The sequence below is a fragment of the Dromiciops gliroides genome, chromosome 4 (genome assembly GCF_019393635.1).
Source record: "Dromiciops gliroides isolate mDroGli1 chromosome 4, mDroGli1.pri, whole genome shotgun sequence".
Classification (NCBI taxonomy): domain Eukaryota; kingdom Metazoa; phylum Chordata; class Mammalia; order Microbiotheria; family Microbiotheriidae; genus Dromiciops; species Dromiciops gliroides.
In genome coordinates, this window is record NC_057864.1 from 489,134,564 (window position 1) to 489,151,224 (window position 16,661).

General features: G+C 43.1%; 1 protein-coding gene across 1 annotated transcript in view; it reads left to right on the plus strand.

Annotated features, from left to right (window-relative positions):
• IQCA1 (IQ motif containing with AAA domain 1) overlaps window positions 1–16,661 on the plus strand; it is a 220,034-nt gene that overhangs the window by 88,748 nt on the left and 114,625 nt on the right. The window contains exon 7 of the mRNA XM_044005245.1: window positions 13,538–13,622. Within this exon, the coding sequence (XP_043861180.1) occupies window positions 13,538–13,622 (85 nt within the window). The remainder of the gene's footprint in view (window positions 1–13,537; window positions 13,623–16,661) is intronic.

Sequence of the window (16,661 nt, forward strand, 5' to 3'; positions counted from 1 at the left end):
AGATGTCACATTCACTTAAAAGGAACTGGCTCCCTTTGCAGGCAAAGGAAGAAACTTCCAGGCGCTAGCTGGGCATTTGGGGATTCTCAGAACTCACCATGGAGCTAGCATCCAGGTCATATCACTGGAGATTTAAAAGTAACTGATAGGACGGTGCAGGCAGCCAGAATGTGGAAAAGATGGATTGGGGACGTTGCGTGAGGGGAGCGGAGCCAGCAGGCACCATGGTCATCCAGTCCCCGAGGAGGCCCAACAGTGTGTGGTCCAGACCCAGAGATGGAGCAGACAGGCCAGCCTCAGGGGCAGCCTGCACTCCAGGGATCAAAAAGACTTCAGACTAAGTTTGACAAATGATTCCCCTCTTAAGAACTGTGGGAAAAGCTGCGGTTTCTTTCTCTCCTGCCTTCCTCCCCTGCCGTCTTTGTGCTCACCTCTCATTAGCTCCTGTTTCTGGCTTGTCTTTTGATTTTGCCATAAGTTCTTTTTTTACTGACTTAGTTTTACTTCTTATAAACACTTATGGGTCACCCTGAACACCGTACTCTATGTGTTTGCTTATTGCAGGAATGGTGCAGGGGCCGGGGAAACATGGTAGCTAACTGGAATTTACACAGTAGCTGACTGGAGTGTACATGCACTAAACCTAGGGCAGAAGAAGATCTCAGTCCAGCCTGGTGACTAATCATCTTATTACATGGATTCATACCGGGAGGAGGAGTCTGTATTTCCTAAGACCAGGAGAGTAAAGAATCTTGGTGTATTTGTGCATTGTTCCTGTTGAAAATCAAGAGTTAGCTTCTTGTCTAGTTACTCCCCATCTATTTGGGCTGGAGCAGTATGGCTTGGCCATCTCCACCTGCGGTGGGGAGGAGTAGAGGCAGCTGTCAATCAGAGAAAGAAACCCAACCTCTGAGCCATTCCCCTGGGTAGAGAAGGATGATTTGGCCCTCTGCCTTTGGGGAATAAGAAGTGGGTACAACCTGCCAGCTCTGCCCTCTACACCACCACCTAGAGATGACATTTAAATCTGGTCAATCATCACACCAATAGAATAGCAAGACAATTTCCATATCTGCCTGTATTTAAAGCTCATTTTTCATCAAAGCTTATTTTAGAAATACACGATACAGCTTCCTACCAAGCAACTACCCAAGAGAAAGGTTTGATTGTGTTTTTTGAAAGCAGTAGGAAAATATAGATGGGAAAACAGTGGAAATGGAATTTACTTGGGAACTCAGGGAAGGAGAGAAGTTATGAAGTGCCATGGGGATTTTTAATCTAATTTTTTAACAGATAAGATGATTATGAATTTAATTACTGAGAAAAAACCCAGCTGTGTTACAGAGATATTCAAAAGCTTTTTCTTAAACCAGGTGGGAAAAAAGGAAAATTTATGACAGTGCAAGAAGGCATAAAAAAGGGCTAAGAATATACTTTAAAGTGTCCTTTCTTGGTGAAGATTTTTTGAGAATTCTATACCTTCCTACTTAAAAACCCACCTGAGGCTGAATATTTGGGAGCCAAATCTAGATATAGAAGCTGAAGGACAAAGGAAAATGAACCATAGGAAGCCATTTGCTGCAGATGGAAAAGAGATGACAACTCACCCTGGACAAAAAAAAAACAACAGAAGTTTAAAGGGATACAAAACATCGTGGAATCCAAGAAACCTTAAATTGCCTTAATAGAAAGAGAGTTTATCTTTTTTTTCTGGAAGCAATGAAAAGGAATAAAGATAGCATTTAATTAGAATCTTTAAGAGAAAAGAAGGAGAAATTGTAGTGTTAGCCTGGTTTTAAAAAAAAGCTGATGATGAGAAAAATGTTAATTGTTTGGAAATAGCTATTAGTCTCTTAGTGGAGAAAAAAATCAAAATAAGATTTTTTAATAAGCCCTGTCTGCAAAAATGGGGAAGCCCACTTAAGGGGGTTCAGAGGAGAAGGGAAATGTCCCTAAGAGGAATTAAGATGCTCTGTGGCTTTAGGGTAGGAAGAGGTCTGAAGTAGAATTAGGCAAATGTTAGTTTTCCAAAGCAGATAGTAAGAAACTAATACTTGGGGTGGGGGGGGGGGGGGGAGGAAAGAAACTAATTAACTCAAGGAGTCTGCAGTCTGCATTTTCCTGAAGTCTCAAAAGGGTACTAAGGGATTCGGATGGTTTAAGAGAGGAAATTAGGGATTTTGCTTAAGGGAATTGTAAAACATTTGATTGTATCTGCCTATGCTAGGGGAAATTATTTTGTGAAGCTAGATTCATAAAAAGAGCCAGAGTATAAAATATTTAATTCTAAAGTGAGGAAAACAGTGCTGATAACAAGCAGGGGTGGGGGGAGGGTATTGCAATTCCCACCACATTGTGTGGAGATAATTATTGAAGGATGAGAGGATTATTGGTAGTTTAAACCCCACTTAAATTGCATGAACTTTTAATACAGTAGAACCACATTATAATGCTATTAGACAGATTTAGAGAGAGCTTGGACCAAATGACATCTCTCCTCCCCTTCCCCCAACACGACTGCCGCAGCCTGCCAACAATGAGATTCCTATTCTCAAGGGGCTTTCTCCATCACAATTCTTGTGACTTCCCCAATAAGTGAGCCTGGAATCTGGCCTCTTTGACTCTGAGCCCAGTCCCCAAGCTCCACCCTTCTTCCTGATGCCCCTTTGCCCTCCCTGCCCCCCCTCAGCTGTCAGAATAACCCCTACCAAACTCTCCTTATATTCATTTTGTGTATTATTTCTGGTATATGCTCTGATATGTACACTTGTCTCCCCTGTTAGAATGTACAGTCCTGGGGCAGCTAAATGGCACAGTGGATAGAGCACTGGCCCTGGATTCAGGAGTACCTGAGTTCAAATCCGGCCTCAGACACTTAACACTTACTAGCTGTGTGACCCTGGGCAAGTCACTTAACCCCAATTGCCTTACTAAAACAAAACAAAACAAAACAAAAAAGAATGTACAGTCCTTGAGGGTAGACTGTTTCCTTTTTGTCTATGTATTCCCAGTGCTTAGTACATAGTTGGTATTTAATAAATGCTTATTGATTGATCAATGCCATATTGTTTTTTTAAGAAAGATAGATTGGATGAGGTCAAGTCCACAGACCTCTATTAAGTACTTATGGCTGTGCCAGGAACTATGCCCAGTACTGGGAATGTTAGGAAAGGCAAAGGCTAGACCTTGCTTGAATGCCAGTCTATGAACTTTTACCCTTCTCATACAGGCAGTGGAGAGGTTAGAGGGGTAGGGAGGAACCTGGATGTCTCTGTGCCTAGTAAGAGGAAGGTCTTTAACAGGGATGATATATACACGGCAACTGTTCTGTACAGAGGTAGTGGGTCATGGTGGGAAGGGCTCTGCACCTGGGGGCAGTAGCGCTGGGTTTGAATCCTACCTCAGTCGCTTCATCAATCAATGTATGTCCTCCATCCTTTGGTGCAGATTGTGGTCCATGAGGACCTTCACATCCTTGCTCAAATGCTCCAATCTATGATCTCTTCAATCACCTTTCAACAGTGCTACTTGGGTGTAGCCTGCCCATCTCGGGTGACCTTTATCCCTGCCTTCCCATGAACCAATGTTGTGGCAGCCCCCATCATGTTCTCTTCATGTTGGGTGGCTCCCAAAGGAGCCTATAGGTTATCCATTGATTACCCCTTATTCTCACTAGGTGACTGGCCCATTTTTGGACAGTTTTTTTGCCATATTTTGCCCACCTGCTAGTACCTTTCCTAATGAGACTACCTTCCATCTACTTTCTATATCTTGTTTGTGCCTAGTTATTTACTCCCCCATTAGCACTTAAGCACTTTGAGGGACTGTTTTTGTCTTTATTTGTGTTCTTGGCACTTAGCATGGTATCTGCACATAAGAAGTGTTTAATAAATGCTTACTGACTGACTGACTGACTTCGTTTACCCCCATTAGACTAAATTCCTTGAGAGGAGAGAATTTTTCCCCTTTCTTTGCACTTCTGGTACCCCCAGCACAGTGCCAGGCACAATAAATGCTGATCAATGGATATTCTTTTCCCCCATTAGGCAGTAAACTCAGAAACTTTTTTTGCCTTTCCTTAGCATGTAGCACGGTCCCTGGCACATAGTAGGTGCTTAATGACTGCTTGTTGACTTGCCTGGACCCCACTCATCCCACAGAATTCCTTATTCATGCTATGTTATCACTTACTCACACCCACCCTGCCCTTCTCCATTGTCCTCTGGGTCATCCCCAACTTCAGTTCTTCAGAGGTTGTGTTTCCTGTGTGAATAACTAATTCAAACTCTTTTGAGCGCCTATGGATCTCATTTAGGACACTCTAGACTGTTCTGGGGCCTTCTGCAGCCATCACACTGCCACAAGGACATGGGTAGGACTTCACCTCATCTCTAGGGAATCCCCTTCCCATTGGCATTCTGTACTGAACCCCCTTCATGATCACCCAGGACAGCTTTGGTGAGCGTTATGTTTTATACTTCAGTTCCCATTAGTAATTAGCCCTCTCTTTAAGGAACACTGGGAAGACAGCTTGTTTTTGTTCCTCCAAATCAAATGCTTTTTGACAGCCAACCAAAGATAACCATAGAGTTATGTGCCTCTGATTCCTGGATCTCCATGGCTAAAGAATTCCTCCCTAACCGCCAGCCTTCCAGGGCTGGGACTCTAACATTTGGCTAGTTCTGTCCTCAGAAAGCAGACATGGGCTTTTGACAAGCCTGCTCTTGAGCTCTTCCTAGCATTGTAGACTCAGCCAGAGTTTGTGCTCCATGGGCATAGACTTAGGACATAGGGTCACCCCTCACCCCTGCTCTGGTGAGGCATTGGGGAGGACCTTGGTTCAGGACCCTTGGCTATATCCTGTCATCAATCTGCCAGAAAAGCCTAGAGGCAGACTTCCACTGGGACTTTTCATACTCCGTGGGCACCAGTGCAAGACCCGAGTGGTCTCTGTCTGTCCACCCTTTTCCCACTCACTTTGGCTTTCACTGGCCACCTCCCTTTCGGGTCCCATATGTTCTTGGTGATGCCTTGTGTCTCTTGTTTTGTGTTTTTTAAAGTGAGGAAATTAGGGTTAAGTGACTTGGCCAGGGTCACACAGCTAGTAAGTGTTAAGTGTCTGAGGCCAGATTTGAACTCAGGTACTCCTGACTCCAAGGCCAGTGCTCTATCCACTGCGCCACCTAGCCGCCCCTCGTGTCTCTTCTTGTGTGACAGCCACGTGGCTAACATTCCACACCCATTTTGCTCCGGATATGAAGCTTTTCAGGGACTTTCAGGCCCCCTGTAATTGCTGTTCTTATGTGACGCAGCTATGGAGCTTCACTGTGGAATACCGAAGTTTGAAAAAAAAAAGATCAGCCTCGGCAGCAGACAATAGTTCAGAGCTTTTTAAAGTGCTATGGAGGGGCAGCTAGGTGGCGCAGTGGATAGAGCACCGGCCCTGGAGTCAGGAGGACCTGAGTTCAAATATGACCTCAGACACTTAACACTTAATAAGGGGGAAAAAAAGCGCTATGGAATTTTCTCAGTAAAATTACAGCTCTTTGAAGCCAAAGGCATTTTTGTTTTCTTTTGTCTTTGTTTCCCTAGCACCTGTCCCCAGAGCCTCGCTAGCAGTAGGTGCTTACTAAGTGCTTCTGGCTTGGAGTCGTCCTTCACTGTCCAGCTATATGGCATATCTAAGATTCATTGATGCATTGAATTGATTGTGGCCAACTTCATGGTCTGCCCATGCTTATCCATTGTAATTGGATCTTCATGTCATAGTAGAGAACCTGGCATAGAGTAGGAGCTTACTGATTGATATGGGGAAATTATTCATTCATTCATTCATTCATTTATTCATTCAACAAACCTTTGTCCTTTGGGCCAGGCACAAGTAATAGGGCCTGGGAATATGGAGACAAAATAAAGTAGTCAAAACCCTCAATAAGCTTACATTCTGTTAGGGGAAAACAATATGTACTCAGAAAAGCAAGTAAAAATATATATTATGTTGATGATACTTAGCACTTATAAAGCACCTACTGTGTGCTGAGTACTATGCTAAACACTTTGACCAATATCTCATTTGATCCTCACAACAACCCTAGGAGGTCAGTGAAGTTAGTTTACAGTTGAAGACACTGGTAAAGTGGTTAACAACACAGCTGGTAAGTGTCTGAGGCTGGATTTGAACTCCGGTCTTCCTAATTCTAGGCCCAGCACTCTGTCTACTGGGCCACCTGCAGACCTTAAATATGCAAAGTCATTTCCAAGGGAAGGCCCTGGGAGCTGGGAATGGGAATCCAGAAAGACTTCCTGTAGGAGGTGTGGCCTTCATCCTATGGAACTTGATGGCCAATCTCTCATGAGTGTCCACCAAGGATCTCTCTCCCCATGTCACCAACCCTGTGTCCCAGAAAGAAGAAAGAAAGAGCAGGAGGGGACAGAATGTTCCGTAAGGGTTTGTCCCAGGCTGTGTCTTTTCAGGAACATAACAAGCAATTTGTTTGGGAGTTAGTGCAGTGCTGAGGGCCTGGGGGAGGGGCTGGACAGTGGGCCTCTAATGGGGGAGAAGGCTTAGTGATTTAGAGACAGCCCTGGTAACAGACCCAAGTTAAAAGGATGGTGTCGCACAGAGAATGGTCTTGGCATTGGGCCTGTAAAAGAGAGAGATTCGGGCCTGAATGAGGCTGTCAGGGCCGGAGCTGGGGTGGACAGGCTTCAAGGAATTAAAGTCAAATGCAAACCAGGGAGTTAATTGAAAGAGCAGTAATTTGAGGTCCTTGGCTAATCCCCTCCCAGCCCCCAAGGGCGGCATCTCTCTGGTGTCGCTGGGCCAGAGCCACTGGGGGAATCCAGACGACGTGCTCTGGTCACCAGCCTCTGAAGATAGGCTCCTCTAGCCTTGGAAGGCTTCTTACCCTAAGGCAGGGCATTGGTTCTCAGCTCTACAGAGATTGTGACTTCACATGTCTTTTACAGGGGTAAGAGGCAATGTGGGAGTCATTCCTCATGTTTGCTGTCCCTGACTCCCAGTTCAGCCCTTTCATCCTGACCTGGAGGCAAGGAGCTGAAGGCCCTATCATTTTAAAATGGGATTTTCAAGAATTATATATTTTTTAAAAAGGCATTTTCCCAGTCCTGACAAACTCTCACCACCACCCCGATCTCCAATTGTCTCTCCTAATGACCTTTACTAATGTAATGAACTCTGTCCTGTTTCTGTTCCCGTGGGACTAGAGTTTTCTTGACTGTCTCCCCCCCCCCCCATGTATGCTGCTAAGAAGTGGCAATGCTGAGGGCAGCTAGGTGACACAGTGGATAAAGCACTGGCCCTGGATTCAGGAGGACCTGAGTTCAAATCCTGCCTCAAACACTTGACACTTACTTGCTGTGTGACCCTGGACAAGTCACTTAACCCTCATGGCCCCACCAAAAAAAAGAGGCAATGCCTGTAGGTGCTAACGCCTCATTCCTGAGCTGTGCAGAAATATCTCATCCAGCTTCCCTGGACTCCATTTCTGGCCCCCTGGGGATGAGCAGGGTGAATGACTCCATTACCCTCTGGTATGGCCCCTCTCGCCACAGTTTAGCTATGAAAAGGCAAGTCTTTGAAGCTTTTTGGTGGTGACCCCTCAGTCACTTGGACCTCCTTCTCCTTTAGAATTTCCAGGCTATGTCACTGTGCAAAGGGGAACCAAGAAACCCCACCCCTAACCCTGGAATATCCCCTATTTCCTTCCTCATTTGCCATCCCTCACCCAAGAAAAAGTGGGCTCCTTCATGATAGAGAGGGTTCCTATGAGATTATTGGTACAGGGACTCCATCTTCCAATGGAGGTCGTCATGTTCTCTGAAATCCAGATGTGCCTGGAAGCTTCTGAGTCACATGACCAACAAGATGGTAAACTAGACCTTTCCCCCATTCCCGACAAACTCTCACCAGCACCACCCCCAACCAAAGGGAATTATGAGCCAGATGTAGAGAAATCATAACTGAATCCACAGGACAAGAGAGTGGGAACCTCAGCAAAGTAAAGGGCTATGAATTAACACAGGAGAATGTTAGTCCTTAAACCGTTCACTCAGCACCCTCTTGCGTCCCAGACACAAAGAAGGCTTCTCCCCTCTTGCTGCAGGCACAGCAGGCATCCCCTTGCCCCTGACTGCTCCCTACCCTGCAAAGCCTAAGGACCTGAAGGAAGGACAGAATACTCTGAAGGACCCAATGGCATCAATTGAGGCAATGCTTCATGTTTTAACGGAAAAAGGCAAAGAACATAGAGATAGGAGCATGGAAATGTTTATCTTGAAGTAAAATTATAATATCTGCTTATGTCTTTGTACAAAGAGAAAGACAATATTTGTCACCAAACATATTTCCTTTTAATCACTTATAGGAGTCATACTTTGCATACATTTTTACTATTTATTTGCCACAGTTTGGGGGTTTTTTGTGGGTTTTTTGCAAGCGAAGCCTACACCTGTGCCCTTTCCCGGCACGATAGGTAGGGTCTCAAGTGGGGTACGTTTGGTTGGAGGAGCATCTCAATTGTGCTGTAACTTCTGACTGGCTCCTCAGCACTCACCTTCTGGATGCATTCTCCACATCTGATGTGCGAGTCACAAACCTTTTTATCTATTATCTCACTGCTGATGGAGGTCATGGCCAAAACATTTCCAGTTGCTTCTTTCCCTGAGTCCCACCTTAACATTTAGTCAGGAGCATCTCCTCCTATCTCAATCTTATCGCAGAATAGGTGTGTCCGCCTTTTGCTCTGGGCTGTTCTCTGAGCATCTGGATGGAGGGGAGGACGCTCGTGACAGTGACGCACCTGGAGCTCGTCAGTGTCCTGGAAGCATCTTCTCTGGAGATTTCATTACTAATGTGTTCTGACCGGTATGTCTGTTGTGTCTGGAAGTTCTCCATGGTTCTGGTGAATGATGCTAACTGTGCTCCACCTATGTTTTGCAAGCCTCAGGGAAAGAACAAGGGACGTACAATTATTGCCGTGGGTTATTGTACATGAGTTACTGTAGCCTTTGTCAAACTGTGGCTTCATTAGCTTCAACACTATGTACGGGCACGCTGCTATCTTGGCTTCTTTTCTCATCTTTTCTCAAGCAGGGGAATCTGCTGAGCAAGTACTTGTCCTCAGCACGTACCGCCAACTGAAATTTCAGGGCGTACTGGACTGGTTTCTTTGACACAGGTTGAATACATTTACAGCCTGCCTTGCAAGGCAACAGGAGTAAATGCCTTCTAGCAATTTTCAGTAAAAGGATTCTGGGGGCAGCTAGGTGGCGCAGTGGATAGAGCACCACCCCTGGAGTCAGGAGTGCCTGGGTTCAAATCCGGCCTCAGACACTTAACACTTACTAGCTGTGTGACCCTGGGCAAGTCACTGAACCCCAATTGCCTCACTAAAAAATAAATTTAAAAAAAAGGATTCTTCAGTGAGAATGCTTGACAAAATTTGTCTAGTGATACCTCATTACCTAGGAATCACTTATTGGCAAAGGATACCACCAGAAGCTATTCCTCATACTTTTGGGGGATTGGTTTCTTCCATTGATAATATCATGAGTACAAATAAGAGCAAGGAATTTTTCTAATGCTTTAGATGCAGCAGATCATAGAATCGCTCGGTGGCACAATGAAGAAAATGCCAGCCCTGGAGTCAGGAAGAGTCATCTTCCTGAGTTCAAGTCTGGCCTCAGCTACTTACTACCTGTGGGACCCTAGGCAAGTCACAACCCAGTTTGCCTCAGTTTCCTTATCTGTCAAATGAGCTGGAGAAGGAAATTAGGTCAAGTCAGACAGAACTGAAAACAACCAAACAGCAGCAGTAGCAGATCACTGGCCCTATTATTCACTGGCCTTAGGATTTGTAAATTTCTGAATGTTTCTTTTTTTGTGGGGCAATGAGGGTTAAGTGACTTGCCCAGGGTCACACAACTAGTAAGTGTCAAGCTTCTGAGACCAGATTTGAACTCAGGTTCTCCTGGTGCTTTATCCACTGCACCACTAGCTGCCCTATTTGTGAATGTTTCTAAGCATTGGATCACTAAGTAAAATTTGAAAAGACATGGGACTTTTCTCATTGACATGGATTGTAGAATATGGAATAGGACCAAGTTGGAGGGTAATAATATTTAGCTATTACAAACATCTTCACATTGCTTGAGAAGCAGCAGCCCATTCAGTTTTTTAAAATCCTTTGTGGGGCAGCTAGATGGCACAGTGGATAGAGCACCGGCCCTGGAGTGAGGAGTACCTGAGTTCAAATCCGGCCTCAGACACTTGACACTTACTAGCTGTGTGACCCTGGGCAAGTCACATAACCCCCATTGCCCCGCCAAAACAAAACAACAACAACAACAACAAAAAAGTCATATTACTATTACAACCAAACTATAACTTCTAAAAATAAAAAAAAAACCCAGAACATTTTAAATAAATTAGTAAAATAGTAGAAGATACATGCAAAGATAAAATTTTCTTTTATACTATAAATATATTATTCACAAGATTTTATAAATGTTTGATTAATTCTACTGGTTCTTAAAGGGAAAAAAGACTACTATGTGCAAAGGAATGGGCCCCACAGAAATAAATATAGGAGTATTTCCCCTCATTTATAACAAAAGTATAAAGTATTTAAGTAAAAGCATCATTTCACATATTTGATCTCTGTAGGTAAAACCACATTTTATTTCTTTCATTATTTGAAAAGTGTTTAGAATGATTAAGAAATTGATAATAAAGACATGGGGAAAGTCATGTAGTGTAAAATAATCATTCCAGAGCCTTTTGAGTTTCAAGTATCTATTTCCATTTATTTACTTATTTTTACATCAATTGACATGTTGGGCCTTCTGGTGTTTAAAAAAAAAAATGAACCCATTGTTCTTTCTACTGGTAAGTCTTGACCAGACTTATTAGCATCTAATATTCCCAAGGAGATACCATTCATGGGAATACTGTGCTCTGGTAGTGGTTCTATGAATCACTGTTCTGTTTGGATAGTGCCATTGGTCTTTTTCTTGGAAAAACAGTCCTTCAAATCCAACCCCCCACCAAAAAATCAACAATTTTTGTCTTGCTGACCACATTCTCAACTGCAACCTTCTACATATCACTTCAAGTCAGTACTCTGAAAACTCCATTTTCAGGTCTTTAAGGGTAGAATTGATTCTATTTCAGGGGAAAACTAATCATTGGCACCAGTGACAGCTCACATGTATATAACACTTAATAGCTGATGAGTCACCCCTCAGCACCCTGGTGGAGGAGGTCGTCAATGGCTATAATTGCCCTTATTTTACAGATGAGAAAACAAGTCCCTCAGGGGAGTCTAAGAGGTTGCCCCAAGATCACAAAGCTAGCAGGGGCCAGAGACAGGTTGTCAGGGTCTCTGTCGGGACTTTTCTCACTCTGCAACACCAGTACAGATGAAGTCATGTGCGTGAAAATACCCTTTCCTAACCAGAAAAGTGACTGCAGAAATGAATTCTTCTTTGGTGGGAAGTGTCAGGAAGACCATTGAAAGCTGCACCTCATGTAATGGAAAACACCCTTTTGGGTATTTGGATATTTCAGTCCTTCCTTTATTTGGCTTCCTTGTTTTTTGCACCTAGGTTTGTTTTTCAATGGCAGAAATTTTAAAACCTTGGAAAAGATGGATGGTGAAATCAATGTGTTGTGTGTGCTGGGGAACTAACATCCAAGGAAGGAAATCGACTGAATTTTTAATTTTTTAAATTTAATTGATTTTGATTTTTATTATTTTTAAATCATAAAGGTATTTTATTATTTTCCAGTTACATGTAAAGATAGTTTTCAATATTTGTTTTTGTAAGATTTTTAGTTCCAATTTTTTCTCCCTCCCTCCCTTCCTTTCCCCCTCCCCAAGACAGAAAGCAATCTGATATAGGTTATCTATGCATAATCACATTAAACATATTTCTGCATTAGTCATGTTGTGAAAGAAGAATCAGAACAAAAGGGAAAAACCTCAAAAAAGAAAAAAAATAGATACAGTATGGTTCAATCTGCATTCATAATCCACAGTTCTTTTTTTCTGGATGTGGGAAGCATTTTCCATCATGAGTTCTTTGGAATTGTCTTGGATCATTGCACTGTTGAGAAGAGCCAAGTCTATCACAGTTGACCATCACACAATGTTGTTGTTACTGTGTGCCATGTTCTCCTGGTTCTGCTCACTTTGCTCAGCATCAGGCCACCTAAGTCCAGGTTTTTCTGAACTCCTCCTGCTCATCATTTCTTACAGCACAATAGGATTCCATTCTATTCATATACCACAACTTGTTCAGCCATTGAATTTTTTTTTTAAAAAGGAAACTGCTGTGATAGTAACTTCGTACATCTTCTATTTTTACCCCCTCTGGATAGAATGAAATACATTCAGAATCTAGAATACAGTAGTACCGTCAACCCATCATGGGTAAAGATAGGGCTCGGCGGTCATCAACAGGATGAGAAGGCAGACACAGCACTTCAGTGGCCCAGAAGTTGGGAAGACCCGAGTTCCAATTCAGTCTCAGACCCTTCCTAACTGTGTGACCCCAGACAAGTCATTTATCTGACTTCTGCCTCAATTTTCTTATTTGTAAAATGGGGTTAACAATAGCACCTACCTCCCAAGATGGATGTAAGGACAAAACAAGATATCTGTAAAGAGGTTTGCAAATGTTAAAGTACTGTATGAATGCTAGCCATCATCCTCATCAATTATTAAGCCACGTCTCCAAACTCACTCACTGGCTCACCAGCAATGAACAAATATAGTCTGAGATGCGAACGCTTTCCCCACAAACTTCAGCACAGTTGCCTTGTTCCTTTTTTAGATGGAGGATGCCTGGTACTCATGAGGTGCCTCATGTGGCTTGCTTAAAGGTCTCACTTTGACCTCCTAGAAATTTCTCCGTGTGGCAGTTGAAGCCTATTTTGAAATGCAGAAATGACATGATTATGGAAAGTATAAACATCCGAGGCCCGTGGACAATTGAGCTTGTAACGTAAAACACCACCGGTTTTTGTCAGCTTATTGGGTCCTCGGGATGATTGGAACATGCACAGACTGCGTTTGTACAGAGAGCAGTGCTCCTGAGCTTGTCCTCGGAATTACTTCTGCCTTCTGTTTAGTTTCCCAAACCTGTGTTTATCCGTTTTGTGTCCTCACATTAAACAAATTAAAGTGATTTGTGCTTCCGTTTTTATTCTCAATGTCAAACACAAAGTCACTTTCTACTGAAAAGTGGAGGAAGCCTGTTCTAATTTAAAAGGGACTTTCTCAAATCCCAGCCATAGCCCGTCAGTGCCCTGAAAAGGAGGAAACCTGGCCTTGTTTATATCCAATTACTTTTCCCCATTAGAGACCTCATTTCCAGCCTGCTGATCTAAAGTGAAAATAAGACTTGTGATCACCAGTCATTTAAAGGAAGATGGTAGAATCAACAAAAGAGACGTGAAGTAGAGTTGGCTACTATGGTATTCTGATTTCAATTTGCTTTATTCCCCCTGCAGGAATATGACCGGCACATTTCCTGATTACCCTAAGGAAGAAGAAGGGGGTTCGGCAATTATTTTTTCAGAAAAGACCCCACAACAGGTATGTGTATAATTTACAGCCAAAATGCGAATGAATGTCAGAAAGGAGAGGTTTTTAAATTCAGAATAAACCAGCTCAAAAAGTGACCAAGGCATGCAGTGCAGACTAATATTTCCTTACATTAAAATCCTCTCTTGAGGTTCACTAGAGTATATCATATTTTAGGATATGATTTTAAAATATATTCAAGAGGAGAAAATGTACATCCCTTCCATGGACACCAAGCCTTGCCTATTCTAGCAGACTCAGTGTGTTGCATTAGCTTTACTGAAGTGATTTTTCCCCTATCTTTTTTTATTCTTTGTTACAACAGATGGCTCTCTGGGTAGGGGAGCAGGGAGGGATATATTTGGAAATGAAGGTAATAAAAAAATCTGATATTGATAAAAATTTAAATAAATTCAGTCTCATTCTTGACTTGTCTTTGAAAAGAGATTTGATTGCCCTTGATTTTCATATTCCTCAGCAAATTGCTTACGGGGCTCTTTTTTGGTGGTGATTGGATGGTTCAAATATTCCCACTGATTCTGTAATAAAATGGTACCTGTAGATCCATCATGGATTCACCAAATATTACTTAGCTTGCCCTCTGACCTTTTGGAGACTTCACTGAAGTCTTTTACATTAGTGAGATAGCCATGGCTTCAGACAAGTTCTCTGAAAATTTTCGCTAGCAAGGCTATCATTCAGTTCATTAAAACAGATAAAAAGAACTCCCCCTCACCGTGTTTATGCAGGAAGTTTGTACTAATGGGGCCCAGACGTGGGATCAGGGCTCTTGATCTGGAGGAGACCTGAGAGGAAACTGAGACCCACGGAGTTTAAGTGACTTTCCTACAGTCATGGGTGGTAAATATCAGAGACAGGAATCATATAAAACTGTGTGAGAGAGAGGGCGGGGGTGGTATGTAAAGGAATGGTTATCTGGTTATATTGGCTTGTTGGTATCCAAGCCGTGTCCCTAGGGTCCCCACTTACCGAACATATTCATGGGCTCATGGGATTTAGGGCAGTAAAGGACTTTGAAGACTAGTGAGACCAATTCAGTCCCCCCATCAGTAGATGAAGAATTGGAGGGGGGAGCGACTCTGCAGAAAGATGTCTCGTAGATAATGAAGTAGCAGAGCTGAGGTTCATATTCTAGTGCTTAGACTCCAGATCATCACCCAACAAAAGTCCGCTTCTTCTCTCATCAGCCTGGCAGTCAGTGACTCTTTGGATGGTTTTCTCTGCTTCATCAAAGTGCTCTGCAAATGTAGGAGTAAAATGAGGATCATAGATGTAAAACCCTAGTGGATCCAAGGTGTCATTGGCTGGGGCTGGGGGGATTTCTCTGCCAGTCCAGATCACCGCTCAAACCCCTACCCACTCCCACCCACATACACAAATGCTCCAGGGCAATTTTTTTATGTAAAACATGACCATACTATTAATTTTGTATATGAAAACTTGAATTAAAAAATTGAAAGAAAGTGAAAAATAGCATGCTTCAGCCTGTTCCATCAATATTAGTTCTTTCTTTGGAGGGGGATAGTGTGTTTCATCATGAGTCCTTGGGGTTTATCTTGGATCATTGTATTGTTGAGAATAGTTATGTCTCTCACAGTTCTTCATCAAACAATATGGTTGTTCCTGTGTACAATGTTCTCTTGGTTCTGCTCACTTCACAATACATCAGTTCATACAAGTCTTTCCAGACCTTTCTGAAGTCATCCTGCTTGTCATTTCTTAGAGCATAATAATATTCCATCACCATCACATACCACAGCTTGTTTAGCCATTCCCCTATTGATGGGCATTCCTTTGATGTCCAATTCTTAGCCGCCACGAGAAGAGCAGAGCACACAATTTAATGGAGACAATATGACAACAACTATATACAAAGAAGCCATTCAGAAGATAAGTTGCAGACAATCTCAAGGGAAAAGCACTAAGATTGGGGGAGACTGGGAAGGACGTCTTGTGAAATATGAGACCGGAAGGAAGTCGGGAAGCAGAGATGAGGAGGGAGAACGTCCCACGCATAGGGGGTGACCAGTGAAAATGCCCAGGAAAAGGAGGTAGAGGGTTACATATGAGGAGCAGCAAGGAAGCCAGTGTTCCTCAATCAAGATACACACGGAAAGAAACAAGGTGTGAGGGGCAGCCAGGTGGTGCAGTGGATAGAGCACCGGCCCTGGAGTCAGGAGGACCTGAATTCAAATCCGGCCTCAGACACTTGACACTTACTAGCTGTGTGACCCTGGGCAAGTCACTTAACCCTCATTGCCCCACAAAAAAATGAAAACAAAACAAAAGGGGGATATCTACTTTTCATTCTGATTACTTTGATTACGAATCCACATTTAATGGTTCCTCCCTAAACAAAGTTTCACTTTTTTATATTAAGAACTATGTCCTTTACATTATTAACATGAACTTCCCCTTGTGGATAACTCTGCCCACCCCACCCCTCTTTCCTCCCCCGTCTTTGGTTTCTTTCCTCAGAGTCTCTGAAAACTTTAGTGATTTTAACCAGGACAAGTTCCCTGAGGGATCTCCTATCCTATAAGCAATTGATGTGTCTCCCTTGTTTTAAAGGCTTGCCTTTTGATATGGGAGACTGGTTAGTTGTTCAGCAACTTACCCGATGTAGAAGCATTTCTCTGTAAATGTTACAAAGCCCCATTGGTTCTCAGATAGCCACCTACGGTCCTGACAAAACAAACTTGGTTTTGTTAGGTAGATAAGTCTGGCTTTGTGGTAGAGGTTCTATGAACCTCTCTTGAAAAAGAGCAATAACAACATTTTGCACCTTGGTCAAATGGAAAAAAGGCACCCTAGTCAGAGAGGACGTGTGGGTGACTCTCCATTTGAGGAATCAGGGAGAATATCAGGAAACCTGCTTGAGTGGACACTCTCCCTCTCCCCCCAGCATGATATTTGGAAACGTTTGGCATTGAAAGAAATAGTCTTGGCTTGTTGCTTTGGATCACAACGGGTTTCCATCTCTAAAGGATGCAAACTGAGGCCAATACAGGGATGACGAACTGGGAAGTC